The 16481-nt window shown below is 44.4% G+C and overlaps 1 protein-coding gene across 3 annotated transcripts in view; it reads left to right on the top strand.

Annotated features, from left to right (window-relative positions):
• calcoco2 (calcium binding and coiled-coil domain 2) overlaps nt 1–16481 on the top strand; it is a 63062-nt gene that overhangs the window by 38223 nt on the left and 8358 nt on the right. For 2 of the 3 annotated variants that reach the window (XM_084323903.1, XM_084323901.1), the window contains exons 9-11: nt 1172–1348; nt 1884–2072; nt 2569–2685. In XM_084323903.1, coding sequence (XP_084180029.1) covers nt 1172–1348; nt 1884–2072; nt 2569–2685 — 483 coding nt within the window. The remainder of the gene's footprint in view (nt 1–1171; nt 1349–1883; nt 2073–2568; nt 2686–16481) is intronic. The other variant, XM_084323902.1, reaches the window with a different exon arrangement.

Here is a 16481-nt window from a genome sequence, read left to right on the forward strand (position 1 = left end):
AGTGCTATGTCTTTCTTGCATAAACAAACCATACCTTAACTCAATCAGCGCCAGACCCGAGGATAGTCGGGTTATCTCGCCAACCCAACCGTTCAGCGCCAGACCAGAGTATAGTCGGGTTTTCATCGTTATTTCTTTTATTTGATATTTCTATTCATTTCAGGCACACAGACCTCAGGGTTAACATGGGGAATCATCCTGAGATCGCCAAAGTTCAATACCGGCCGCATCCTGCCAGGTGGCAGTATCGAGCACCCTTTGAAACCTTATATATCTTGCCCTGTGTTACGTTCAAATCCCTTTTGTCAGGCGAGTCGAGCGGTTATCCCGATCGCATTGAGAAGCGTCAAATGCCCCCGATGCATCTGTTGTGGTGGATTATGTTGGCGACACGATGGACACCAATACTGGGACTTGCGATCAGACAATTGGAATATTCTTTTTGGGGTACCTCCTAGTGAAGGTAAGGACTATATGACCAACCATGATTTCACATCAATCGCAACGTGTGTGTAACGTTACTCCACAACGTATATGCCGTTGGTGACGATCAAAGCATCAAAAAACGGGGTTGGGAATTGGCATAACGACTAACAGTGGGATGGGAGAAAAATCGGAAAAAGGAGGGGGAAAAAGATAATAATAAAAAAAACAAGGCTGCACAGATGCTGTGAAATTAAATGATGTAACTTTTTCAAATCATTATTTATAAAGGAGACTAAACATATGGGGGGAACAATAATGTAATATTATTTGTTCAATATGTTAAGGGTAAATAATTTGAGTCCAGGTGCTCCTGTCCATCTTTGTCAGGGACGCAACAACGTTAGCGATCTGTTCTGCATGTTTTTCCACGGGGGTTTTGCGAGCACGGGGAGAACATGCAAACTTCACACAGAAAGGCCTGGGAGATACCCTACCTGGCAACCTGGTCCCCAAGCGGGAATCGAACCCAGGACCTTCTTGCTGTGAGGCGACAGTGTTGACCACTACACCACCGTGCCGTCAAAGGTTATCCTTGACCACGCGGGGTCCCCTGATATGAAAATGAGGCCCTTAGAAACTAATTATTATTAAAAGAATACATGTATTTTAAATGTCAGTTAGAGGTCACGTGCCCAAGAAAAGTTGCGAACCCTTGCTGTAAATCCATGCTTGTTGTCCCTCCCAGGTAGACCTCCAGAGCAGCGAGAAGGAGAAAGAGAGGATGTCTGCTGAGCTACACAGGGTTGAAAGCCTCACACAAGACCTGGACAAATCCAAGACAGAGAACCAGGAATTACGCAGGAGCCTCTCGCAGCAGGAGACACTGCAGAACACACTGCAGAACACATCAGATGATGTGAAGGTGGAAACAAAATTTTATATATATATATGTATATATGTGTGTGTGTGTGTCACACCAAAATATATATATCTGTGTGTGTGAAAACTGATTTTGCACATTCACCATCAGGTCGTTAAAAGTTAGACTTCTGAAGCCAATCATCTGTTCAAAAGGCTGTTAATAACACTTAAGATTAAATTCAACACATCCTTTTTGTTTATGAACCAAACCCTTACCTTAACCTCACTGGAGAGACTTCACATCTAACCCTAACCTAACAGAGATTACACGCTGGAATACAGCAGACATTCTGTGGTTGATGTCTTAATCTGGAGGTAATTAAAAGGATCCTCACACGGCTGTGGCGTCCACATTTACATACAGTATATCCCGGGGCAAATGTACACAATCACCATTTCCCCCACATTTACCATAACACATCATATTTAATTACCATAACCAAGTATGCAAGTCAAAGTAGGCCTTAGCCCATTGACTCATCCAGTAACTACTGCAAGACGATATGCATTGTGTCCTAATAAGATGTCTCCCTCAGAAGCAGCATCAGACCCTCCTTGGTCGACTACAGGAGGCTCAGACGCAGTTGGCTGATGAGAAACGGGTGTCAGACGACATACGAAGACATGCAGAACAGGCGGAGAGAGAGCTGCGAGAGGCCATGGAGCAGCTACAGAAAATGGCCACATCAAGCGAGCAGACGGACCAGAAAAGTGGGAAACTATTGGTAATTTTTTTTTAATTAAAGTAGAATTTCTGATAAGATACAGCGCTGGATTCAGATTTAACAATTGAACCGATCAAAGTATTGCTGTTTTCCTGTCTTTTAGGGATGCCCTGATACCATTTGGATATCAGGCCGATACTAGGCTAAAGTACTAAGAACCACATGTTAGAAATCAAAGCAAAGCCTTTTGACACAAAATATTTAAAGGTTTCTCTAATGGAGAAAATTAGCCCAAACTTATGTGTCAAATTCTACACTGTTCTGTAAAAGTAATTGACCTATCTCAACCCCCACCCTCTTTTCTTGATCCTCCAGTCACAATTGTTGAGGGAAGCAACAGTTGTGATTGGAGGATCAAGAAAAGGGGGCGGGGCTTGATATATTTAAACGATATTTAAACGTGTAATACTCTGAATGAATATCGGCAGTGAAAACAGTATCAGGTCATCCCTATTGTCTTTGCTGACGGCATCGTGTGCCCATGATCCTGTTTCAGCTGAAGCTCACGGAGGCGTACGCAGTTATTGAGGAGAAAGGTGGAACGATTGAGGAGATGCGACAAATGATCACAATCGAGCAACAGGAGAAAGAAGAGCTATCCAGAGCAAACCAGGTACATTGACACAAATGTTGTCTCTATTTACTGATTTATTGAATTTCATTCATCCAAGTCCCAAGCTCCGCCCTCTCTCTCTTGACTGAGGAAAGCAATTGATTGATTGATTGAACATTTTATTAACACTTTGACTGCCACTCACGACTAATCTCAGGTTTACGATAGTTACGTTGAAAGCCACTCACGAGATTTCTCTGATTTTTTTTTATCGATCTGAAATCATATTGCATCACGCAAGCCTACCCTAGCCTACCCAAGGGCCGCCGGCGATCAGATGTGAAAAAAGCGCCCCCTATCGTCTCCCAGATGGTAAATGGTAAATGGAATGGACTCAATGAAAATGGATGAGGGAAAAAAAAATATTCCAGTCCACATTTTCCAGTCCACTGATGCAGCCGGGGTTACCAGGGTTACCAGAGTTCATTCTGGATCCTCTGAGCGCCGCGGATCATGAGTTCTACTGTATACACGTTAGATCTATACACATCGATTTTTTTCGAATGGTGATCAGGAATTGGAATATACCAGTTGGATACCATCTGATGTCAGGTAAGGAATCTATGTTATCAGTGTTAGGATAATCAGACTCGTTTTGATGAAGATATAAGCTTTTTTCTGATATGTGCTCTATCGGTTTCACTGTAAAATCGACGAGGAAATGAAAGCAGCTATTATCAGCGTGCGCCTCGAATGTGCGTGCGTGCACGTATACTATTGATCATCTAGCGTTTATTTGAAAACGATTCATAAGTAGGCAGACAAATATCAACGTTCTGCAATATTCCAGTAAAAGGCGATTATCACAGAATGGGCTGTTTTTCACCTCAAAACGGGTGCTTTTCAAAATGCTCTCAAACGGAAATGAAGCGATAAAAAACCAATCTGCCTTGACAACACTGACTGGAAAATGATTCTTTGATAAGCGACGGGCAGATTAGACACACTTTAATTTAAAACATAGATTAGGCGATATTAACGTTAACATTGGCGCCGATGGTGGCATTCAAGCTTAAGTCGTGCGCCCCCTGGTGGCACTGAAAGTGTTAACAGATTGCAGAATGGGTACAATACAGTACATCTCAATACACACAATTGTTAAGGGGATGCAGACCAGAGAAAGACTTTCGTCTTGTTTACATCAGGGTCCCCCATTTTCAATTCATCATAACATATGACATACATGACATACAGGTAGACAGTAGGCTTGGGCGGTATTACGGTATACCAGGGTATTTAGAAATACAGACGGTATTGAAAATCAATACCGTCAAAATCACAGATGCGTTTCAGTTTCCATTACACTGAAACGGAGTTTTGACAGTGGTTGGTTGTAGTGCACACACAGCAGGCGCCAGCAGAGGGCGAGACCAGTCCTCACTAGTGGAGCGAGCACACGCAGAGCTGGTTGTCTACACACAGGAGGACGCAAACGATAGGGGGAAAACCCGCTTCAGTGGTGGAAATTAAATGAGACACGCTTGCCGTTGCTGGTGCTGCGGGCTAACTGGCTAACTGGCTATTCTGAGAGCTAACTGTTGTGTATGTGGATAACGGTGTTCACGCTTTACGGTAATGTTGCGACAGTGCTGTGAAAATACCGTAAAGCGTTAGCTCTCAGAATGGTAGCCAGAAGCCTGCAGCTCCTAGTACTACTATCATTAGCTCTCAGAATGGTAGCCAGAAGCCCGCAGCTCCTAGTACTACTATCGTTAGCTCTCAGAATGGTAGCCAGAAGCCTGCAGCTCCTAGTGCTAGTAAAGGTTAGCTCTCAGAATGGTAGCCAGAAGCCTGCAGCTCCTAGTACTACTATCGTTAGCTCTCAGAATGGTAGCCAGAAGCCCACAGCTCCTAGTACTACTATCGTTAGCTCTCAGAATGGTAGCCAGAAGCCTGCAGCTCCTAGTACTACTATCGTTAGCTCTCAGAATGGTAGCCAGAAGCCCGCAGCTCCTAGTACTACTATCGTTAGCTCTCAGAATGGTAGCCAGAAGCCCGCAGCTCCTAGTACTACTATCGTTAGCTCTCAGAATGGTAGCCAGAAGCCTGCAGCTCCTAGTACTACTATCGTTAGCTCTCAGAATGGTAGCCAGAAGCCCGCAGCATCCTAGTACTACTATCGTTAGCTCTCAGAATGGTAGCCAGAAGCCCGCAGCATCCTAGTACTACTATCGTTAGCTCTCAGAATGGTAGCCAGAAGCCCGCAGCTCCTAGTACTACTATCGTTAGCTCTCAGAATGGTAGCCAGAAGCCTGCAGCTCCTAGTACTACTATCGTTAGCTCTCAGAATGGTAGCCAGAAGCCTGCAGCTCCTAGTACTACTATCGTTAGCTCTCAGAATGGTAGCCAGAAGCCTGCAGCATCCTAGTACTACTATCGTTAGCTCTCAGAATGGTAGCCAGAAGCCCGCAGCATCCTAGTACTACTATCGTTAGCTCTCAGAATGGTAGCCAGAAGCCTGCGGCATCCTAGTACTATCGTTAGCCAGGCTTCTGGCTACCATTCTGAGAGCTATAGTTACTAGGATGCTGCGAGCCGGCCATCGTTCGGTGATTTGTTTACTTGGTAACACGGGTTGCCCCCCCCCCCCCCCCCCCCCCCCCTAATGAAAATTTAAGTCATACCGTCATATACCGTATACCGGGGTATTATGTCATTAAGGTATGACGGTATGAAAACCCAAGCCTAGTAGACAGTACTGTTACATTTAGACATTTATGACATACCAGAGTACAGAAAGAGTCTAAAAAGAGAGTATATACATTTGAGGGGGAAGAAACTGTACATTGGAGGAGGCGGGGTGGGGGGGGTGCTTGTCATGGGGTGGGGTGTTGGTCCTGGGGGGAGGAATGTGTTGTCTAATGTCTTTTGTGTTTGTGGTGTGTTTTCTGTTTTTTTTATTTGGTATATTTGTATTTATTAAGTTTAGATCTTTATTTCTTATTTCTTATTGTTTTGTCAATATTATTATTGTTGTTGTTGCTGTTGTGTTGTTTGTTAACTCATTGACTGCCGGGGATTAGCCTTGGCCCTGTGGTAGCACTGCCACGCTTTAAAAGATAGGAGTGAGTCACCTTGTTTGTAGAGCTATAACTATATTCTATATTATAGCTATGGATACAATACTATGGCCCATTTGACATTGAGTATCTATCATTCAATATGTGAAAAATAAATATTTTTTTCATCCATACATTCCCGTTTAGATTGGTCTGGGGTAATTCCCAAAATGCTGAGCAATAGCCTTATGCGTGTATTACACTAAAACCATTGCCATTTCTTGCCTGGACCCGCTATTATTCTCAAATCAAATCTATATCATAGGTATTATGTTTCATCATGAATGCATGAAAGGGGGGGGGGGGGGGGGGGGGGGCGTTTTTTGATGCTTTGATCGCCACCAACGGCCAGTGGCGAATCCTCCTGGAAGCCAAGGGAAGCCAGGCTTCCCCATTAAAATATGAAAAAAAAAAAATTATATATTTTTTTTTATATAGTTTACAATAATAATAATAAAAAATCATTATTTTTCATCTCTGTGTTATAATTTATTTTTTGAATTTTCTCACTCTCTACACCAGGGGTGCCCAACCTTTTTTGAACCAAGATCTACTTTTTTATTTGCCACCTAGCCGAGAGCTACCAGCCTAAATTTGTCCTACTCTCGGCTAAGATAAGATAAGATATTCCTTTATTGATCCCCTTGGGGAAATTCAGGCATAATAGCAGCATGGGGGAAGGGGGGGGGGGTACAGGTAGTAAAAACAACACAAGCAGTGTAAACAAATAGGTCAATATAATTTACTATCTAACTAACTGAAAAATATATTCAGTGTCATAAGGTGCATAAGGCTAGTATTAGTAGTAATAGTATTACCCATTCAATATGCACATGACAGAAAATATATAATTGTGTAGTGGCTGGCTACTGGGACATAATTCACGGCATCCTAGCCTTATGTGGTGTTTACTACATCTCCCGTGATCCTTAGCGGGGGATGACATAGTTAAAGTGAGACGAATGAAAGATGGATGGAGTGTTGTTGTGCGACAGTAGAGTGCGTATTAAAATAGTATTTTTGCATCGGAACACGACTCCGTTTTCACTATTACCGCATTCCTACAATATGCTATTTTATATATCATTGTAACAGTGTAGTGTAGGAATTACAAGAATGACAGGACTGTAACTGTAACTTCTCACGTTTATTTCACACTGCATACACACTGACAACACAATGGGCATGAGAAAACATGTGTTTACATTGCCAAAGCAAAAGTGGAACAATACAATCAAAACAAAAATATATGTACAATTAAAAGGGAATAGGAATGATGTGTAAACAGAGCTGTCGCATTGCAAAATGGAATACAATCAAAAAACAATTCCACAAAAAGGTCTTGTCAACAGTCACTGATAGTTCTCCTTTATCTTTTTTTTTTTTTTATTAACACTTTGAGCGCCACGCCGGGTTTTCCTTTTTACCCGCTGAATGCCACCATCGGCGCCAATGTTAACGTTAATATCGCCTAATCTATGTTTTAAATTATGGCTATGTGTCTAATCTGCCCATCGCATTATCAAAGACTATTTTCCAGTCAGTGCTGTCAAGGCAGATTGTTTTTTTATCGCGTCATTTCCGTTTCAGAGCATTTAGAAAAGCACCCGTTTTCAGATAAAAAAACAGCCCATTCTGGACCATTCTATGAAAATCGTCCTTTACTGGAATATTCCACAACGTTGATATTCGTCGGCCTTTTTATGAATCGGTTTCAAATAAACGCTAGATGATCAATATTATACGTGCACGCAAGCACATTCGGGCCGCGCACGGATAATCGCCGCGTTGATTTCCTCTCTGACTTTTACAGTGAAACCGAAAGAGTCCATTTCACAAAACAGCCTATAACTTAATCAAAATTAGTCTGATTATCCTAACACTGATAACATAGAGTCCTTACCTGACATCAGATGGTATCCAACTGGTATATTCCAATTCCTGATCACCATTCGAAAAAATCGATAAGTGTATGGATACAACGCGATACAGTAGAACTCCATGATCAGCGGGGCTCAGACGCTCCAGAATGAACTGTGGTAACCCTGGCTGGATCAGTGGACTGGAAAATGTGGAGTACCGGATTTTTTTCCCCATCCATTTTCATTGAGTCCATTCCAAAATCCCTTATGTCATCTGAAAGATGATAGGGGGCGCTTTTTTCCACATATAATCTCCGGCGGAGCTCGTGTATACTCGGGTAGGCTCGCGTGATGCAATATGATTTCAGATCGTTAAAAAGAAAAAAGAAATCAGAGAAATCTCGTGAGTGGCTTTTAACCACATAAAAATAAACCCGAGATATCTCGTGTGTGGCAGTTAAAGTGTTAAGGCGCCGGTTACACCTTTCGTTTCATTGTCAGATGAGTTTCGCCGCAACATAGCAGCCTCGAGTCACACTTTCGTTTTTGTCACCTGAGCACAGTGATGTAGTACACTGCCAAAGCAGTAGGTGGCAGTAGGTGGCGAACATGAAGGCAATTTCAACCAATCAGAACTTGAATGTGCCAATACACTTCCTGCAAAGAAATGTCAACAAGGCGGGCGCCTATGGGCGCCACCATCTTGCCTATTTACCCAATGCAGCCATTATTTTTCAGCAAAGCCTAATAAAAGTGCAATAAACAAAACGGATACATTCACTGTGTGTTCTGCCTGTCATTTGTTGATGAAACAAAACTAACATCAACACAAGTGACCACCAAGAGCGGATAGTTTAGTCTAAAAAAAGATCGGTAGCTAGATTGTTAGCTGCATGCTAACGTCAATGGAGTATGCCATTATAACAGTATAGCATTGTGGCTAGAAGCTAACGTTAGCTCACGCTAGTTAGCCAGCACCAAACTGATGATATCGGGAGCTATCAGTAGTTAGATAACATTAGAGACAACGCTGTGTGTATTAAACAAAGGTGAATAGATGACTGGGCCATTTTGTTTAATGCTTGTTAAGTTGAAAGAGGAGCTTTGAGCTAACCGGGTCTGATAGCTAACGCTAGCTCATGTTAGCCAGTGGCAGTGCTCAACCAATCGTTAATGCTAGCAGAATGAATGGATGTAAACTTTATTTAACATATTGCATAATGGGTACAATACAATACGGCTCAATACAAACAATTGTTAAGGGAATGCAGACTGTTGTAGCTTGGACTGGGGTCCTTATACATGGTAGCTGCAGCTATTTGGGACACGGAGCTTTGTCCCAAACACACACACACACCCACACACACACACTGTTGTCACCGGAAGGGCACGCAGATGGTATCTACTGTGCATGGGCGTTTTCGCAACAACGGCTCCGTGAAGGCTACACGACTGTTGTCGGCGAGTTTTTGGCGCTGCTCAAAAACGGAAAACACAATTTAGCGTTTCAGTAGGGGCCACAACGTATCCACCAAAAAACGCCAAAAAACGCATTTCTGTGTAAAAGGGACATGAAACGTATTCAAAAACGTATAAAAACGAGCACAAAAACACTGTAACAAGCACCTAAATGTCTCTACCTTAGTGAGAACGCTGGCACTGGGAAGAGGTAGCTAGTTTTTCAAAGTCTGGGTTGTAGGAGCTGGTTGCAAGCCTCAGGCAGTCCACAAGATGGTCATCTGTCAATGTGGTTCTGTACTTGGACTTGATGATCTTCATGTGAGAGAAAGCAGACTCACACAGGTAGGTTGATCCAAAAAATGCTGTTAAGTTCATGGCACATCTCCTGAGGTTGGGGTACTTCTCAGGACTCTGCCTTCATCCCTTGTGTTGCCCTGGCTTTAATCTCAATGTCAGTTTGAAGTGTGAGGATCTCGTTCTCCACAGCATGGCTGTCCAGATTAAACAGTGTGGCCACTTTGGATGTGATGTCATCCACATCTACAGTTCCAAATGGAAAACACATGTAGCTTGCAACAGGTTCAAGTATTGAAAAGTCTGTGAAGCGCTTATCAAACTCTGACAAGATGCTTTGAACTTGCTCCTCATAATGTGTGCAATCACCATCAAACTGTGCGGTGTCCTCACCCTGACGTTGAAGTTCTGCTTGCATGTGAGGAAAGTTGCGTAGGTCACTGCGTTGCAGCCTTCTCGCCCACATGGTGAGCTTGCTTTTAAAAGCATTCACTTGTGCATCGTTGTATAATGCCGCTCCAAATTACCCTTTTTCGGCACAGCCACGGTTTGTTTGCAAATCAGACTGATTTTGCGTTGAAATAAACAAAAAAGTAAGCCTCCTCCCACTCTTCATATGTTTTTGGTCTTTTGGCTGTTCCGGTTCTGCTTGCGGCGCTGACGCTGGTGCTATCCGGCAGCTCGTCGGAGGCGGCGTTGGAGCTGCTCCCTGGCGGCGGCGGCGGCAGCTAGTCAGAGGCGGCGTTGGAGCTGCTCCCTGGCGGCGGCGGCGGCGGCAGCTCGTCGGAGGCGGCGTTGGAGCTGCTCCCTGGCGGCGGCAGCTCGTCGGAGGGTCCTGGCTCTGGCGGCAGTGAAGTCTTGCTTGCGTTGTTGAAAAGTAGCGTCCTCTGAATGAACCTCTTTTTAGCTGGTGGTGTTCCATTCATCTTGCAGTTTCGAGTGACTCAAGGCTGGTCTCAGAGCCATGTTTATACTGTACCTGCCAGGTGATGGGCCCGACCCCCACTCATGCCACTCCATGAAAACAAAGGCATCAATTTGCATCCCTATGGGTGAAGCTCGCTGTCGGAATGTAGACGGTATCGATTGGCTCAGGCTGCCTGACTGCCTGTTATACACAGGACTGCTTGAACGTTTGTTGTCCTCTCCTCTAAATCAAATTAAATGATTTTCCAAAATAATCTTGCGGTCTACTTGAAACAGCGCGCGATCTACCGCGCGTGGGCACGACTGCTCTACACTGTCAGACTCACTGAGGCAGGCTGGCAGTCACTGTGCTCAGTCACTGTCTGCAGCTCGGGGAGGAGGGGGGTGTCTTTCCCTAGCTTCCACCACGTGATTCATGGGTGTGGAGTCCAAAACCTATTATTGGCCAATAAGGCTGAGCCCGAACGTTCGAACGTTCGTTCGTTACCCTGGCATTCGGATTTTAATGAATGGGTTCGAACGTTCGCAAATATTTTTTTCCGTTTTTGGGTGGAACGTTTGGTGCACACGCGATGCGACCGGGGAGGTGGGGACTCTAGAGCGGGTTACACACAACACAGCAGTGCTCAAGCACCATGCCCATTTACACCATGCGGGAGAAAGAAAGAAAGAAAGAAAGAAAGAAAGAAAGAAAGAAAGAGAAAGAAAGAAAGAAAGAAAGAAAGAAAGAAAGAAAGAAAGAAAGAAAGAAAGAAAGAAAATAGATTCTGGAGTAAACATCGCGCAACGCCTGGGTACACCATGCCCAAAAGATCCACCGTTTCCAACAACCTAACTCTGAAGTACGGGGCCGTGTGGGAGAAAGAAAGAAACTAAATAACTGGAGATAAAAGATTCTGGAGTAAACATAACGCAACGCCTGGGTGAAGTGGCTGGCGCGCATACCCAACAAAAAAGTGAGTGCGTTATATGATATTACCGGTATGTTTGACTGCTGTCTTTTCCCTTTATTTTCTTCTGAGTGCTTTGTTTACATGTTTACATGAACAGCTACCACTGTAAACTATTTTTTTTTCACCGATAGACTATGCAATGCCGCCCCCCGTAAAATCTATAATAAACAAATTAATTAATAATAAAAAAAACAAAAACCCTGGCGAACGTTCGAACCCTAAAAACAGGGTTCGGGGACAGCCTTATTAGCCAATAGGATTCGAGTTAATAAAGCACTTTCCAGGGCAGTTGACTTCCGGTTCCGATCCGCAGCGCATGGCTGGCTGATTTTACGGAGCTCTGCAACCAAACCACATTAACCTTGATTACGTTTTATTTTTTATACCATTTAATTTTCTTGAAGTTAGAATTATGTCTAAACAGACGCAGAACAAGATGGGAACCCTGAACGACGTGGATAAGGAACTCATTAGGTCGATTTTCCGTGAGGAAACAGACGCTATCATGGCTAAGCTAACCGGCAGGGTGGATGCATTGCAGGAGACGGTGGCCAGCATGGACACAAGATTAGCCGTGGCGGAGGGAGGTCTGTCCGCGGTCGTGGAGGTGGCTGAGACCAATGTCGCGGGAATATTATACTTGGAGGACAAACTAGGTGATTGCGAGATGAAGTCGGCGGATCTGGAGGACCGTGGTAGGAGATGTAATGTTAGAATATACGGATTGCCTGATGAAATGGAGGAGGACGAACCGATAAAGTACCTAGAGGAAATTATACCAAAATGGTTCCCGAAGCTAGCTCGCCCTGAGATCGAGAGAGCTCATAGGATCTTCAGACCAGCTACCCAGCTGAAGGGCGAGCGTACAAACCTGCGCACATTTAGCTTCTGCTGCCTGAGATTCCAGACAAGACAGCATATTTTGAGGGAGGCCATACTGAAACCTCCGGTGGTGAATGGCCGTACACTGAGATTCACCGCCGACTTCAGTGATTACACAGCGAGACGTCGCAGAGCATTTGCCGGCGCCATGGATCTAGCACGAGAGAGGGCGGTGGAGGTGTTTCTACTATTCCCAGCAACGCTGAAAGTGAAGACGGGACGTGGTGAAGTGTCGTGCAACCGTCTATTCAAGTCACCATCCGAGGCGGAGGACTTCATTCGGAAGAGCAATAGTCATTCCGACTGAGAGGAACAGACCGGCCACGGTGGAGCATACACTGAACGACAGGGAATGAGGGGCCGGGCGGGTACCTGAGGCTGGCTTCACGCGTGGCCTGCTAGCATGCTAGCTATCCAAGCTAGCGGCCCTGTAGGAGTGGAGCTGGTTCCACACGTGGGCTGCTAGCATACAAGCCAACCAAGCTAACGGCTATATTGCATGTGAGCTGCTAGCACACCGGCTAGCTATCCAGGCTGGCACGGTGGTAAACACGTTCAACCGTGGCTTTCTCAATCCTCAGGATGGTAATACTTGACTTTTCTATACGGTACTGTCTCAATCACGAACATGATTACTGACTATTTGAATGTAATTCAGACGCCCTTTACTCTTATCAGTTTTTTCTTTATCTCTTGCCTTTTTTATCATCTAACACTCGAACTATGCATTGAACGGCACAAGGTTTGTTACGTATGTTTGTTGTCTTTATTCGGCTCTAACCGAGCGGGATGAAGATCACAATTCTCACTCAAACAGACTGAATGTGCTTATGACCCGTTCAACCGAGGGGGTTGATCCCCTTTGCAACGAACTGTATGCGGGTGGCAGATCGAGCCTATCCTACCGCTGCGGACAATGCGTGCATTTAACTCCCTTTCTTATCACAGCAGAACACAAGACCGTCACAGACGCTGCATTACCTCACCGATAGCAGCGCGGTAATGATCTGGGTTTATTTCCACAGTGGTATTATTTCGACATGTGTTAAGAGTACCTCACTTTATTCAAGTTCAGTTCGGACAAACTATGTTTCATGTGCCTTTATCGTCTGCATAATGTTCCTATGCACTGAGCTCTATATTGATATAGATTGATTCTCTCTGTTGAGAGATGGGGAGTTCCCCTATTCCTAAATCGTTACAATATACAATTCTGGTTAGAATGGTTAAGTTACGTAATGTGGTTTTGGTTGCTGTGACCCGGTCACAGTGCCAAATGATGTTTGATCGACATCGGACAAGATATTTGATGGGGGGGGGGGGGAGGGGGGGATACGGGGATTTTAGTTTTTTATTTCTTTTGGCTCGCTCTACTGTGTGTCTGCTCTCGCCCAACAGGACCTTAGCGTGGGGATGTGTATATGTTGTGGTGCTCCACTTCGGGGGAATCACGTTCAGTCATACTGCAACATGGTTGGACTATGGCTAATTTAAACATCTTGATCTGGAATTCAGGGGGGCTTAATATTCAACATAAACGCACAAGTGTACTAACATGGTTGAAAAGACAGGAGGTTGATGTGGCTTTGCTGAGTGAAACGCATCTTTTAAAGGCTGACAGTGCTAAACTTGCAAACAAATTTTATCATAATATAAGCTCCTTCTTTTAGCACTAAATCCCGGGGAGTAGCCATAGTGGCTAAGCGGAAGTTGAATATTAAACTATTAGACGTGTGGTCTGATGCTGAAGGACGAATTACTATTGCGAAGATGGAATATACTAACAGGAAAATTGCTCTTATAGCTGCTTACGCCCCTAATGTGTATGACGCGCACTTTTATACTGCACTTACTACAGCGATGCTGAAACTACCTGAGTACTCATTCATATTGGGTGCTGATTTCAATGCCATGTGGGATCTATTGATTGATAAATCTGGAGATGTTGTAACCCACGATCAGAAGCAAGCTACCGCAGCCCTACGTGGCTGGTCTAAAGACACGTGGGTTATTGATATGTGGCGGTTACTCAACCCAACCTCGCGAGACTACTATTTTTTCTCCGCGAGACATAAAACTTTCTCCAGAATTGATTGTTTTCTCCTCCCCTAGGCTATTCGATAGCTTTGATGTTGACTTGAAGCCCATTGCACTGTCAGACCACAAATACATCCTCCTTAAGGGTTCACTCAGCAAAATGACGTCTCGTGCCCCTAGATGGCGCTTTAACTCAACGCTGCTGAAGAACGAGGAATTTAACCTACAATTTAAGGAGAAGCTCATTGAATTCTTGCAGTTTAATGCTGGATCGGTACAGGACCCCAGAACTTTGTGGAATGCGGTTAAGGGGTTTATTAGGAGTAATACCATTATTTGCTTCCAATCTCCGCAAGGGGCGTCTCTCCAAGTTAGTAGAATTGGAAGAGCTGCATAAAACAATGATGTCTTCTATGCAGCACAGATATTCTAGCCGACTGGAGCTCCAAATTAAAGTGGTGAAAAAGGAGATTAACTCCATTTGAAGACAACAGTCTGAATTTCAAATGCACAGAACAAGACACCACTACTACTTTCATGGCTCTAGACCTAGTCACCTACTGGCTATGAGGATACGGGCCAGCGATCAATTTGCAGATATCCCTGCCATTAAGGACCAACAGGGGGAGATAACCACCAACCCCAACAAAATCAACGATACATTTCGCTCGTTTTATTCCAACCTGTACGAGTCGGAAGTGGTCTTTGATCACGCCAAGCTGGAGGACTATCTTAGTCAAATTAACCTACCACAGATCTCAGAGGAGGACGCTAAACGGTTAGCTGAACCTATCACACTAGATGAGCTCAGGGAAGCAATTGCTGACATGCAGCGGGGCAAGGCTCCTGGTTGGGACGGCATTCCACCGGAACTCTATACTGCGTTTTGGGATGTACTTGGTCCCTTATTACTTTCAATGATTTTACACTCAGTCGAGGAGGGCAATTTTTCCAGGGATGTCAATATGGCACTTAAATCTGTTCTACTCAAGAAAGATAAGGACCCCACCGAATGTGGCAGCTATAGACCCTTAAGTCTCCTCGGAGCCGATCTCAAGCTATATGCTAAGGTGCTAGCCATTCGACTTCAAAAGCATATGACATTTCTGGTTAACCCCGATCAGACTGGCTTTATAAGAGGCCAACTGGTCACGGATAATATCAGACGGTTACTGCACGTGATTGATGCCAGTAACGATGTTGCAACCCCTACGGCCGTCATGTCCTTAGACGCAATGAAGGCCTTTGACAGACTGGAGTGGTCGTATTTATGGGCAGTACTAGGAAGGATGGGATTGGGTGAGTGTTTCATTCACATGATCAAAGTCTTCTACACAGGTCCCTCTGCCATGATCTTGACAGGGAAGCTTTGCTCACCATTATTCGCTGTTTCGCGCTCTTCTAGACAGGGTTGTCCTCTTAGCCCAGGACTCTTTGCTCTATCACTCGAACCTCTAGCTCTAGTACATAAGACAATCCCGGGTTATATCCCCTGTGTCAATTAAGGGCACACATCACCATATCAGCTTATAAGCGGATGATGTACTCCTATTTATGCAGAACCCAGCCATCTCTCTGCCCTATCTTCTCCAAGTAATAGATGACTTTGGCAGTCTATCTGGATTTAAGATCAACTGGCCAAAATCAGCCTTTCTTCCACTCAACGAGACTGCGAAGGCAACCATCCTTCCAGCAAACGTACTCATGGTAGAGCACTTTAAATGCCTTGGGATTGAAATATTCCCAACTGTTAACCAGACAGTAAAGTATAACTACTCCAGCTTGGGTGACAGGATTACGAAGGTGGTCCAAATTAAAGAACTCATTACAGGCCCGCGCCTCAATAATTAAGATGAATGTTTTACCCAGAATTAATTTTATCAGCTCCATGCTACCGTTGTGTCCCCTTGTTGGTTACTGGCAAAAACTGCACTCTGCTGCATATAAATTTGTCTGGAATAACAAACGCCCACGCTTAAAGAGAACCACTGCACAGAGGAGTAAACTAGACAGGGGTTTGGCATTTCCAGACTTCAAGTATTATTTTCAAGCTTACTCTTTGAGACCTCTTATCACTTGGTTTGACGCTCAAGCGGCTGTGTCCTGGCGTCCATTGGAGGAGAAGATGGTGTCCCCACATAGACTTCAAGATGTCGTGTATACCAACATTTCAATTAAGCAATGCAAATTACGATTTGGCCCTCTGATCACACATGTGATCCAGATTTGGCGTGACACCCAGAAAGCATGCACTAACCGCCATAAATGGCACACGCATTCCCCACTATTCAATAACAATTTGCTCCTTATTGGACAAAGAC

Source organism: Notolepis coatsorum (assembly GCF_963971535.1).
Source record: "Notolepis coatsorum genome assembly, chromosome: 10".
NCBI classification, from domain to species: Eukaryota; Metazoa; Chordata; class Actinopteri; order Aulopiformes; family Paralepididae; genus Notolepis; species Notolepis coatsorum.